The 13,595-nt window shown below is 48.7% G+C and overlaps 1 protein-coding gene across 2 annotated transcripts in view; it reads right to left on the minus strand.

Moving 5' to 3' along the window:
- Positions 1–1,995: 1,995 nt before the first annotated feature.
- The window catches only part of HPCAL4 (hippocalcin like 4), a 43,711-nt gene continuing 32,111 nt past the window's right edge, over positions 1,996–13,595 (minus strand). For both annotated transcript variants that reach the window (XM_088672230.1, XM_035119012.3), the window contains exons 2-4: positions 6,620–6,789; positions 5,725–5,940; positions 1,996–5,304 (exon numbers count right to left, since the gene is read on the minus strand). In XM_088672230.1, the coding sequence (XP_088528356.1) occupies positions 5,107–5,304; positions 5,725–5,940; positions 6,620–6,781 (576 nt within the window). In that variant the 5' untranslated portion in view covers positions 6,782–6,789 and the 3' untranslated portion in view covers positions 1,996–5,106. The remainder of the gene's footprint in view (positions 5,305–5,724; positions 5,941–6,619; positions 6,790–13,595) is intronic.

Genomic DNA, 13,595 nt, shown 5'->3' on the forward strand with positions numbered 1-13,595 from the left:
GAGGGGGAGGCAGAACGTGGGATGGAAAGTGTGATTTATGCTTCTGGTGAGTCACCCTGAGCAGGTAGGCAGGCAGGCACGACGAAAGACGTTGATTCTCAAGGCTGGCTCATCTCTGCGCTAAATGGTGACACGCAGCAGCACAGACACGGTTGCAAAGCAGACAGCTCTTTGAGTTTCAGCCACCAAAACGTGCATTGGAAAATCAGTTCTGCCTCCGGGCCAGAAAAGGATCCCACGTGGGACAGCATCAGATCTGAAGAGCCCTGCCAAAAGGCCCATCTTGTCTAACATCCTGTGCTCACAGTGGCCACCCAGATGCCTCTCTGTGCAAAGCCTGCAAGCAGGGACCTGAGTGTAACAGCCCTCTCCCCGCTTGCAATTCCTTGGCCCCCTGCCCTCAGGCCGGGAGTTGGCCTTTTCTGTGGTTTCCAGTGCCCTCTAGTGGCTGCTAAAAGCCATGCCCACAGGATATTGCGGCTTTATTATTGTTGTGTTTTAGGGGGAGGCCAGCAGAAGTGACAGTGGAGCCTGCATGTCAGGGGAGGAGGATGGTGTCTGAGGGCGAGTGGGGCACTGCCCCACCAATCTAAGCATGCCCTCAGCCAGCCGCCACCTGCCTGCCTTCTTACTGCCATCCAGTACAGGTGAGTGGCCCTGGCTGTCAGCTCCCCCTGCCTTTACCGCTGCCTTTGTGGAACCCAGTGAAGAGGAAGATGGGGACCAAGCCAGAATGAGTTGGCTCTGCCTGTCATTGGCTCTGGCGCCACCTACTTGCCTTCCTCCCTACCAACCCTAATGAGCAGCTGTATCACTTTTCATACTGCAAATGTTCTGGGGTTATTATTTTTGCTTTGTCTTTTTGTCCTGTTTTGTACAGCCGCTCGGACAGCGATAATGCAGTATGAATGTTTAAACCAGCGGTCCCCAAACTAAGGCCCGGGGCCGGATGTGGCCCAATCGCCTTCTAAATCCGGCCCGCGGACAGTCTGGGAATCAGCATGTTTTTACATGAGTAGAATGTGTCCTTTTATTTAAAATGCATCTCTGGGTTATTTGTGGGGCATAGGAACTCATTCATATTTTTTTTCCAAAATATAGTCCGGCCCCCCACAAGGTCTGAGGGACAGTTCACCGGCCCCCTCCTGAAAAAGTTTGCTGACCCCTGGTTTAAACCATAACCATAACCCGGGTCCAAAGTAAGGTTTGCAAACTTCCCCTTCGTTTTCCCAGTCATGCAAGAGAAACTCCAAGTGCCACACAATGTTTGTTCCATACTTATGAGAAATCACTCTTTTAATGTGGCAACGCCTATTCTCTGGAAATTCCTGCCTATTGAGATTAGGCAGGTGTCTTTGTTGTACTGTGTTCAATGCCTTCTAATACCATTTTTGGGACCCAGGTGGCGCTGTGGTTAAACCACTGAGCTTAGGGCTTGCTGATCAGAAGGTCGGTGGTTCGAATCCCTGTGACGGGGTGAGCTCCCGTTGCTTGGTCCCAGCTCCTGCCAACCTAGCAGTTTGAAAGCACGTCAAAATGCAAGTAGATAAATAGGAACCGCTACAGCGGGAAGGTAAACGGCGTTTCCATGTGCTGCTCTGGTTTGCCAGAAGCGGCTTTGTCATGCTGGCCACATGACCTGGAAGCTATACGCCAGCTCCCTCGGCCAATAATGCGAGATGAGCGCGCAACCCCAGAGTCAGTCACGACTGGACCTAATGGTCAGGGGTCCCTTTACCTTTACCTTTAATACCATTTTTAAGGCAATGTAATTTTACCATGTACATTTGTTTTTAACTGATTTTATCTATATTTTGATAATTTTATTATGTTTACTGTTTAAAAAGTCTAATATGTTAATGTGAATGTTAACAAACAGTTAATACCATTTTATATAAGTTGTGAGAATTATTAAATTGTCATATATAAAACTTGTTAAATAAATAAAACAAATAAATATTGCTTCTTCTTTTTTTTAAAGAAAAGGAGGCCAAGTTCTAAACTTCCGTTGTGTGGACACATTTTATTTCCCCCAAGTATTTTTTTTTTAAAAAAAGACAATGTATGTATATATTTATAAACAACATCACAGTTTCTAAACAATTATTACAATATTCAAAAACCACAACAAGCAGACAGGACAAGATCTCTAAGAATAATCTTCAGTTCAGGATGGGGACAATGAAGGGTGGAGGTAGCAGACCTGGGGATTGGCTGTGGGTCCATATTGTGGCTGCATTCAGATGTAATGCTAAGCTAAACCACAGCTTGGTGTTACAAGAATGAGCCTAGGTGAGCCTCAAGCCCAAGGATTCTCCACTCTGGTGCAGCTGCAAGGAGGTGAGTCAAACCTTCTGCTTCCGTTTTAGATTTTGCTTAACCACAGTTTAGTGTGCCATCCAAACCTTATGGTGCAGTTAATCTTACTGTGGTTTGAATTGAAAGAAGCCAGATTCCTAAATTATCGTTTGAAATTGGCTTGTTTCTGCTAACTATCGTTAAGTTAATTTAGGTAGGTTCAGATGACACAGGAATCTGCAGTTAATCAGAAGTGGAAGCTTCTGAACTCCTCCATGCAAATTGCTAGAGGAGTTGAAGGAAGGTGGGAGAAGAGAGGAGTGTGTAAGGAGACTTGCTGTGGCTCATCCTCCTAAGGCTAAACTATTGCTCAGCACTAGGTCTGAACCTTGGTCTTAGGGCTCATCTCTATGCAATTTCGCTGCTTTGGAGCTGAGTCTTGGAGAGCTCAGCATAGCCAGCCTGCTCCCACTTCCCGGGTCTTCTCCTGCACCAGGTGCCCTGCCAAGAGCGTCCCAAAAATAATAACAATAGTAATATTTTTTTTCCACTTGATTCCTCTAGTTGGCATTACAGAGGATCCCCATATTTATTTTACCCTTCATGTCTTGCCTTCTTCAATGCCAATTCTTACAATCACTTTGCTCAAATTGGGGCATTTTTCTTTGCGTTTCGCCCGCATTTCATGCCTGGAAAAACGGACTAACACGGCTACCGTCACAGTGCAAGTTTGCAAAATTGTAAACTTTCAAGGAGTGAACAAGAGGGCACACAGCCCACCCACTCACTCCGGGCCAAGAGCTTCACACAACCACATTGCCACAGGCCAAATGCAATCTGGAAGAGGGGTGGGAGAAGAGGGGGTGGGTAGGGGGGAGAAGAGAGGGCTGTCTGGGAAGCGCAGCAGTGTCCCAACAAAAAGCAGACCCCGCCCACCAGGTCCCCCTGCCCCAGCAATTCTGATATAGGATTGTTTGGCTCCAAATCGAATCTGTTTCCGCTCAACCTGGGGGCAAAATGCATTCCTCGCCTACAGTAAAAGAACAAAACAAAACCCAGTATTATCTTCCACATCGCCAGTGCACCAATGAGGCAACCTGAAGCAATGGGCAGCATGCTCCACAAGAAACAGGAGGTCCTGGTCCCCGCTGCAGCACCCACCATGCTTCTTCCAGCTGCCACCCTTCTCTGGCCTTGGTGGCAATGGCTTCCAGCTCAGTTTTGGATAAACCAAAGACACAGCTGAAAGCTAAAGCCAGGGAGAGTCTTGGTGAAACGGGAGCATTCCCCCAACCTGTTGCTGGCTACATTACTGCTGGTCTCCTTCCAGCAGGCCTGGATCTCTGTGTGTGTGTCGGCAGTGTGTCTTGCCCGAGACACCAAAAAGGTGTAGGGCTGGCCCTGCTCTTTCAGACCAAGGTAATCAGGTCAAGAGGTCACCCATCAGCCTCAATCAGCAAAACCAACTGTCAGAGGTGATGGGAGGAGGGGACCAGCAACACCTGCAGGACCACAGATCTCCTGCATTGGGTTTCTGCCAGCATTCAAAGTTGGACCCTAAAAATGCAAGCCTCGGGTTCTGTGTTTCAAAGGGGCTCCCTTTGCAGCCAAATATAAAATATACAATAACTATATTTGCAATGCAGTCAAGCATCCCCTACCCTCCCCCCCCAAAAAAAACCTGCCTGTTGTCTCTTGTTGGCTGGAAGAAGGAGAGATGCTTAAAACATGGAATGCCAGAATCCCAGAATCCTACAGCATTTTCCCCAACTATCATTGATTCTTCAGCCCTTTTGAAATGCAGATGTTTCTCCCCCCTGCCCATTAGTAGATGGGATGGCAAGAGCAAAGGATTCAGGAAGAGCAAACACAGAACACCCTGCATTTTCAACATGGCCATCTTAGGACAGTGCTACCCAACGCAGTGCCCCCCAGATGTTTTGGGTGACAACCATCAGCACTAGCCAGCACCAGATTGGAGAATGCTGCCCCATGATTACCCAGAAACACTTCTTACCTCTGACAATGGCATCCCCTTCAATGGCAGGTGATGCCACTCTGTTTTCAAGGAAGAGAGGAGGAGGAGGAGAGTCTAGAGGGGGAAAGAATACCTTTGACCCATTGCTAGGACGTTTTGCTGCTGCCATTCACTATTCATGGCTGTGAAGAAAGGGGTAGGAAAGGTGTTGAGGGGAGAAATGACCTGTTCCCTATTTGGGGCTTCAAGCTGAGTGTGTTGGGCAGGGGGAATTACAGGGCAGGGGAGGGAAATGGTTGCCCCAGAGCTGCCGTTCAAGGGGCACATCTGAAGATTACGTTAGAGGGTCACCGGAGGGAAGAGATCTGCCCTAATCCTAAGAGCTACAACTGAAGTGAAGGATAACAGACTTCTGAGGATTACAAGACCTTGCAGTTGTCAAGGGTCATGGATATATAGGCAAGCCATCGAAAGGTAAGTTGGCCTGTATGTTCTTGGGAATGTCCAGGAGCAAAGGGGGAGGCAAGAGGGATGATGGGCCCCAGAGGTGGTGGGACCGGAGGGTCGAGACAGAAGAAATTCATTCTAATAGGACCTTGGTGAGGTCACAAGAGCAATGGCCAGAGGAACTGTGCAAATTATGAGCTGCAGGCCCCAGGGGATTGCATGGTGGGGCCTTGTTTGGGACCCAGGAGGCTGTGTGAAACACAGTGCTTCCTGTCCCAGGGAGTGGAGTCTGCAGCTCCCCAGGAGAAGGGGGGAAAGATGCAAGGATGGGTAGGCCAGGCCAGGGTAGGGCGGGGGGTGAGTTGTGCATTGGGACCCTCCCTCTACTTCTGCATGTCACACTGCAGCAGGAGGACAATGGAAGGGTCACTCTTGGCGGCTTCTTTGAACTCTTCCAGGGTGATCTGGTCGTCTTTGTCTTTGTCCATCTTTGTGAAGATCTTGTCGACACGCTGCTGCGGCGTCAACCCATCTTGGTTCATCCTCATCATGATGACGGTGCCCACCATCTTGTAGATGGCCTGGAAGGCAAAGGAGGGAGGACTGAGGACATGGCTCTGTGGCTCAGCATGTGGCTCAGCATATCCTAGCCCAGCACCAGACTACTCTCTGGGGTCTCTGCAGCCAGGAGATATCTGTTTGGGACTAGTCTCAGAGGGCAGGTGGCGGTAATTGCTGTTATCAGTGTCTTGCCATCCCAGGAAAAGAGCTTACCTGCCTCTCTACAGGAGGATTCCTATGTAGTGCTCATGCCCCAAGCAAGTTTTTGTCAACTTAGGGCCCTCCAGAGGTTCTGGACTACAACTCCCATCAGCCCCAGCCAGCACATAGCCCCGAACATCTGGAGAGCGTTGGGTTGCCAAAGCCTGCACTATACTAATCTAATCCACCAAGACTGAGGAAGAAACACATCCACAGAGAATGCTAGCATCCTCCCATACCTCAATTATCTCCAGCATCTCCAAGCGCGTTATCTTGCCATCTCCATCCAAGTCGTACATCTCAAAGGCCCAGTTCAGCTTTTGCTCAAAGCTTCCCCTGGAGGTGACTGAGAGAGCGCAAATGAACTCCCGGAAGTCGATGGTCCCATCCCCGTTCTTGTCAAACGTGCGAAATGCATGCTGGGCAAACTTGGAGGCATCGCCGTAAGGGAAAAACTACAAGGAGATAAGATGGGATAGGAGCAGCCATGAGAGGGAAAGCAGCTAGCAGCAATCTGGGAGGCGGAGGCCAGTGGGCAACAGCCGGGCAAAGACTTGACATAGGCCACTTATATTGGATTCAAGCCTTTTCCAATTTAAAGCCTAGCTGGGAAAGCTCTGCCTACAAGCTGCACCAGCATCAGCTGACAATGGCACGGCAACATTGCAGAAAATATCACAAGCAGGTTGCAGAATCCATGCTCTGCTCTTTCCCCTATTGTATTCATGGTGCAATTTCCCAACGTGGAGATCACAGAATCATAGAATTGTAGGGCTGGAAGGAACCCCAAGGGTCAGCATGTGCAACACCCTGTAATGCAGGAACCATAGCTTAAGAATACTTGACAGACGGCCATCCAAACTCTGATTAAAAACCTCCAATGAAGGAGAGTCCACCATTGCAAAAGTCTGAGGTTTCAGGAAATTATTACAGCTGAGCTCACAGACACATTCCAGCCGGGCAAGAACAATGAGTATGTGGAGGAGGGCCACTGGAAGGGCCTGAGGGTCCCTGTCTTATGGGAACAAGCTTTGCTGCTGTGCCAGGCTCAGACAGCAGGACCTCAACAAGGCCCAGCTAGGCAGCCCCTGCACCCTTGTACAGACCACGGACTCCCTGCCACCGCCACCATACCTTGATGTAGAGTTGCTGGAATTCCTCCAAATTGAGGATGCCCGTGGGGCAGTCCTTCAGGAAGCCCTTGTACCACTGCTTCAGCTCTTGCTCATTGAACTCAGTGCTCCTCACCAGGTCGTCCAGCATCTCTGGAGCCAGTTTGCTGTTGTGTTTGCCCATTGCTGGTTCTGGAGAAAGAGCGACATGTCGTCAGCGATAGTAAACCCCTGGCCTATGTGCAACAGATACAACAGCAGCAACAGCAACAAGAACAACAACAAGAAGAACAACAACATGATATTCCCTTGTTTGGCCCTCTACCACCGCTTCCCTTCATTAGGGGACTCACGGCATCCACTGGAGAAAAACATACATTGTCACACAACTCTCCCCTCAATTTCTCTCCCTCTTGACCTATCAACCCACATATTGCAGGCAGGGCCAGCCTAAGAAATATTCCTGCCTGAAGCAAAGGACAAGACGGCATCACACACCCTTCCTGTATATGGAGAATGACCAATTATTTCCTCAGTACAAGCATCCTCAACTGCACCTGCAGGGAGCAGGCTAGGTTTTTCTTTGGGGGGGGGGTGCAGGACATGTGATGTACACAGCACTGCCCTCCAACAAAGAGGAATAGCTAGAGACAGCCTCAGGGGGAACAGTTGGGGGTCTGCCATTGCTGCCCCTCCAGGGACTGACACCTGAGGTGGTTTCCTCCCTTCTGCTAATGGCAGGACCAGCCGAATCCACAAGGAGAGCCACTAGCTCAAAAGAGGGTGCTATTCCCCCCACTCCCTCGACTTCCTATACCATTTAACAGGCTGCCTATTTTGGCAGAGATGACGAATCCTCCATTGCCAGCAAGGGCTCCCACACAGCCTTGGCACTTCCTCGCTAGTTCACTCTGAACAACAGATGGCTGATGGGAAGGCGCTCGCTTCTGCCATCCTTGCATGGGAATCTCTCTCCATTCCTTCCCTTGGAAGTTAGTTCAGAAAAAAAGCCCTTGCTTGGATGAGTCTCTCTCTCTCTCTCTCTCGTGACAAACGCAGCCTTTTGTGCACTGTTACAGCACGACACACACATGCCAACCAAAGTACCATACATGGAAAGCACTATTATGCCACTTTCAAGCGTCACGGCATCCCCCGAAGAATCCTGGGAACTGTAGCTTGTTACAGGGGCTAAGAGTTGTTAGGAGACCCCTATTTCCCTCACAGAGCTATGATTCCCAGAGTTCCCTGTGAAGAGAGATACAAGTCACACTGGAAATTGTAGGTCTGTGAGGGGAATAGGGGCCTCTGAACAACTCTTGCCCCCGGTTACCAAACGACATTTCTCAGGGTTCTTTGGGGGAAGGTATGGCTGTGGAATGGTAGTTCTTTAAATGAATGTCTGTTCCATGTGGCTGACTCTTATATAAGCAAGCATCAGACTGCAGCCCTGATGGTGCCCTTAGCGTTCACATGTGCAATAATGCAGTTCTGCCCTGAACCAGCGCTTCCCATTGCAGCTTTCTTCCAACCTGTCTCCCTCCTCTGCTGCTCTCATCCCCACCCCACCCCCCTGGCCAAACCTTGGCAGACAACAGGTTGGAAAAGGCTGCAATACAAAGATAGGCATGAACCAATGGCCTGACTTGGTACCGTAATGGGAGTTTGTATTTTGAAGAAGGTGTCAAAAGGTGGAGGAAGGTGACCCCCTTGCCCCCATCCCCACCTTCCCCACCTGCTCAAGCAAAGGAGATGCAAAAGCCTTCCCTTCCCTTGCCAGTTAAATTCCCCTCTGGTGCTTCTCTCTCTGTGCCAAGCAACTGACGAGGGCATACTTCACATGTTAACCCTCCCCTCTTGCATTTCAAGAGATAGTTATTTTGTTGACCTTCAGGGAAATCAAAGGCTGGGAGGAGAGATTCCATCCTCCGGTTCGGTTTTTGCTCTTGAAGGCATCTGGGACCAGAAGTGCTTCCATGCAGCACCTTAGAGGCATGCAGAGCTGTGGTTGTTTGCTGCACTCACACAACCTTGTTCTCATAAAATTGCCACCCCATACCCGCCCCCCCACCCCATTTAATCCAAATCTAGGTTGTCACTGGTTTGCTTTTGTTATTGTCGTTTTTTTACTTATCAAATTTTCCATGGAAATGGTAGATCCAGATCAAATGGGGAAATAACATACATTTTGATGAGAACATTATGATATGGACATGGCAAAGCCTGCATGCAGGAGCAGCACTAAGCACACAATAAATTGCTGTGTGGTGAAGAAGTTGTGCCAGCCAGCAGAGAGGAGTAGGGTGATATGGTTGGAGACCCTAACAGGAAGCCCAGTTATTTCTTTGTCACTGCCCAGCTATTGTACGCAACACAAATCATGTATCCATGCAGCCTTCCATACGCACAAGAGGTGGAGAAGTGGGGGATATTTTCTGCAGAGAAAGGTTAACATAAGAGCCCAGCTGGAGCAGATCAAAGGCCTGGTTCTGCATCCTGCTTCCAACAGTGGCCAGTCAGAACCCCCCAGGAAGGCCAGAGGCAGCCCTTGCCTTACGATTCAGAGGTAGGTTCTCTCTGAACATAGCAGCTGCCTCGTCCTGAGGCTGTGTCCACACTAGGGCATTAATGCATGCACGGGCCAATTTTCCCATGTGCGCATTTGTGTGCCATCATGCACCCATGAGTGCTTTCAATCTTGATGTTTCCAGTTCACGTTGCATTTTTTGTATTTATTCCTCCTGAAGGACCCTAATAAGCACAGGAGTGGCCGGTCCCATCCTGGGGTGTATTTGGGCTGTGTGCTGTTGTCCACCCTCCCCCACCCTCCCTGAGTTCCAGGCCCTTTGCAGATTGAGTAATTGAAAATTGGTCGCATCTCTATATACTTATTGCCAGAAAGACGGCTCACCTCCCCCACCTTCGCATTCTAAGTCTGTCCTGCTCTCGCTTGTTTGCACACACAGAGCAAATCTTACGGTTTGGGGGGTTTTTTGTAAATAAAATAAACAATAAACAGCTGTTTTGTGCTAGAGCAGTTTGGCAAGAAAGAGCTGCATTTTTATAATACAGAAATAAAAGAAAATTGTCACGCATGCAGCATCCTTTCCTTTGGGCTGATGGAAACAAAATGGGAGTAGGCACCTAGCGAAATGTCACAGCACACATCAAACCCACCCACCCACCCTGCATTTCAGTCTCTGATCATGGAAGGGAGGCTTCGTAGCCCTGCCTGTAGATGTCCTGGGGCATTAAACCTGGGACCTTCTGCATGCAAAGTATATGCTCTAACCACTGAACCACAACGCCATTCTATGGAGTTATCACAACTAGCAGCCACTGAGCAAAACCTACAACATCTGGAGCATTTTTGTTTAGAAAGCAGGTGACAGGTGGAGGGGGGGGAGAGGATAAGACTAAGTTGTGAGCCTCTGCCATGTCCCATTCCTCCCCCACCCCACTCCACCCGTCACCTGCTTTCTAAACAAAAATGCTCCAAATGTTGTAGGTTTTGCTCATGATGCAGCTGAGAGACTGCTGGGTTTGGAGGTGGGCAGGCATGGTTTAATTTCCAGATCAGGCAGCCTGAAAGCTCACATCCGTTTTGCCACAACAAAATGGGACATGCATTTTAAAGGGCTCTGAAAAGCTCTATAGGTGACATGATGTCTTGCACTGTATTCCACCTCAGGCAAAATGTTACATACCTGTATAATACACACCGGCACACACTTGTGTGAATAAATAGATATTTCGAGAAGAGTGTATCATTACTTCCAGACTGAGGAAGAGCTCTGTGTAACTGAAAAGCTTGCAGCTACATTGCGAACCTTCGCCAGTCCTAATAACGGCTCTGTTCCACTGTCTCTGTAGATTTTGCTCTAACAGATGAAAATAGCTACCTCTTTTGATTAACAATAAAGAGATTAGGAAGAACAGCTTCCCTTTCAGGCTTTTCTGATTGCCTCCCCACCCCACACCCCACCCCGCTCCTTCACTGGGGTGTTATGTTCAGGAGGAAATTTGGGGCAGAGAAATGAAGGGACAAGCATTTCAATATCCATCCTTGCTACACATAGCAACCGGTGCTGAGGCTGCCATGGCAACAGCTGCACTGTAGTGAAATTGTTCCTAGCAGCAGCATGGGCAGCAGCGCACATCCCTGAAGCTACCAGCCAACTCTTTCATCCTTGCATCTCTCCCCATTTGTTTTCCCCATCTTCCTTCCACAGACCTTTTATGATCCAGCCAAAAAAGGCCCCCTACCCTCCGCACAATTAAGCCATTTTTTCATTTTTCTTTTGGAGGAAGAACAGAAATAGAAGCCAGCATAAGCATTCTGATCCCACCCTGCAAGCGGTTATTGTGTTACGCCTTCTCTATGACCCTCAAGCACGGCTTGTCTCCCCACATTCTAAAACCAAGCTGCACCCAGCTGATATATATTTCAGTGCTCGTGTCACATGAAGGGGCTGCCCAACAGCTGCATACAGTATATTCTCATTCTCTCTCTCTCTCTCAAACAGGGATGGTGAATCTGTAGCCCTCCAGTCAGCCCCAGCCAGCATGACCAAGGGCCAGGGAAGCTTGGAATCATTTTCCAACAACAGCTGGAGGGCCAAAGGTTCTCTACTCTTGTTCTTTATAACAAAAGCAAAAACCTGTTCAGGCAGCAAGTTCAAGAGATGAAGAGGAAAACCAAACCCACCGGCTACTTTTGCGCCAGATATTACTAGTGAGCTGTAAGAGTTTGGTATTGGAGTACAAACAAGAAATACATGGAAGGGAGCACCTGTTTACTTTTTCAGTAGGGCAGCCTTCCCCATCCTGGTGCCCTCCAGATGTTTAGGACTGCGACCCCAGCTAGACAAGAATTGCAGTCCAAAACACCTGGAGGGCACTAAATGCCAGAAGGCTGCAATAGCTGGTCTTGCTTCAAGGTCATGTCACTGGGCTTGTCTACATGGGAACATTCAGAAGAGGGAATTTTTAACTTCCTTCTCCCCTTTTGCTTCTCTCCGCTATTAATCAGCCAAGATTAAAATGAACCCAGCAAAACTCAGGAGGTAAATGCTGCATTTTTCACTCTATTTCTAAATGTGGTCGAGGATAAGACATTTCCCTTTGAACTCATGATTCTACTCTGTTTCTCTAAATTCTTCTGCTTTGTTGGCAAAGAAGCTAAGTTGTGCTTCCATGGCAAGAACCCCTTGGCAATAACAGCTGCGCTGGCTGGGGCTGATGAGAATTGTCATCCATAACATCTGGAGGGCACCAGCTTGGGGAAAGGCTGGTATAAATGTTGCCAATATTTTTGGGAGCCAAAATGAAGGTGAAACTGGCCGAAAGAAAATATAGGTTTGGGGGAGCATATTTCAGAACAGGAGGCATCAAAGTGAGAGTTTTGCTGTCTGCTGGAAATGGGAGGGTGACTTCTTTAAGCTAGCCTTCTCCAACCTGGCACTCTCTGGATGTTTTTGGACTTCAACCACCATCAGCCCCAGCATCATTCAACTGTGCTGGCTGGGGCTGATGGGGGCTGTAGTCCAAGCTGAAGCCAATCATGATGGCCCTCCAGAGAGGGTCTCTCAGCCACATGCAGCAATGACACTACAGACGCCACAGCCGAAGACATTTCATTCCTTGTAACGATTCTCAAATCTCTCTCTCTCTCCCCCCGCCCCTCTCATCTCACAAACACACTTCTTCCCGGGGTCAGACACCAATTCCTACCCTTGTCAACACCTGCCATGGTAGCACCTGAAGCAGACAACTTCACCTTGTTGCATGATACGTCTGACCCAGAGAATGTAGTGCCTACGTTTCTAGACTGCAGACAGGGAAATCCTCTCACTCCCCCAAATTAGAACCGCCTGGATGCACCCAGTTTGGGAAGAAGAAAAAGTCCTCTGGTCCTGCAGCACACAATGGCCACTATACACTATGGTTGTATTTTTTCCATGCTCTTACCTTGCTTATTGCCACACGTGCCTCTGTCTATTTCTTTCTCGCAATGCACCAAAGCCTCTACTGTGAAGTGAAGGCAGAACCAACAGCTGGGGTGTGAATGCAGATTTGCGGCTGGACTCAAGGAATCTCTGTCTAGTGTGTGAGCTGCAGAAATTTGCCTCCCTTTCTGGTCGACACACAGCCCTTCTATGCTGGCTGGGGCAGGGGAAAATTATTTGCATAAGAGAACAGAAAACCTGTTGTAAAGGAGGCACCATTTGCATGGCCCTCTCAGATGCAGAACTTAGCCTGGGAAAGGTGGCTTTTTGAATTACCTTGAAAATAGAGCAGAGGAACCTGTTGTCGTCGTCCCCGACCCTCCAGTGCACATCAGCCTCAGCCAGGGATTATGGGAGTTGTAGTCATGCAACATCTGGAGGGCCACAGATGTTCTCCACCCCAGGAGAGGGTGAAAGAGCACCAATGGATTTCAAAGGTGCTCCTCTTAATGCTCATAAGCTGATCAGCGCTGACATTAGCTGCATTAGGGAATTCCTGATGTAGAATTCCCACCATGTCTTTACCTGCCCCATCACCTGATGTCACACTTGATGCCAGTTATTGGACAGGTGGCTGTGATTGTGGGGGGAACACCCTCAGGTGCCTAATCAACTGGAAGTCAATATCCTACTGCTATTTTAGGAGCGGGAGAAGTGAGGCACCATTTTGAACAAAATATACTTCTGTTCAAAAAGGGATTATTTGTCCCAGTTCTAATGTGTAGGTTAGGCGAGGATGAGAGGATGCTGGAGAGTGGGATGGGGACAGAGCTAGCTAAGGAGCACACACACACATTACGGCAGGGCAGAACGCTCTGTGAGGTCCAGAGATTTTACACCTAACCACTGTACAGTACATCCTATCTGAGTCCTCCTCTGAATGCTAAGCCTTAACCTGTTAGACGTTTTCTCTGCAGTCATGAGGGACAGAAACTTAAAAACAAAGAAACAAACAACCAGAATAATAGAACTGCACAGCTGGAAGGGGGC

The sequence above is a fragment of the Zootoca vivipara genome, chromosome 6, assembly GCF_965207765.1.
Source record: "Zootoca vivipara chromosome 6, rZooViv2.hap1.1, whole genome shotgun sequence".
Taxonomy (NCBI): domain Eukaryota; kingdom Metazoa; phylum Chordata; class Lepidosauria; order Squamata; family Lacertidae; genus Zootoca; species Zootoca vivipara.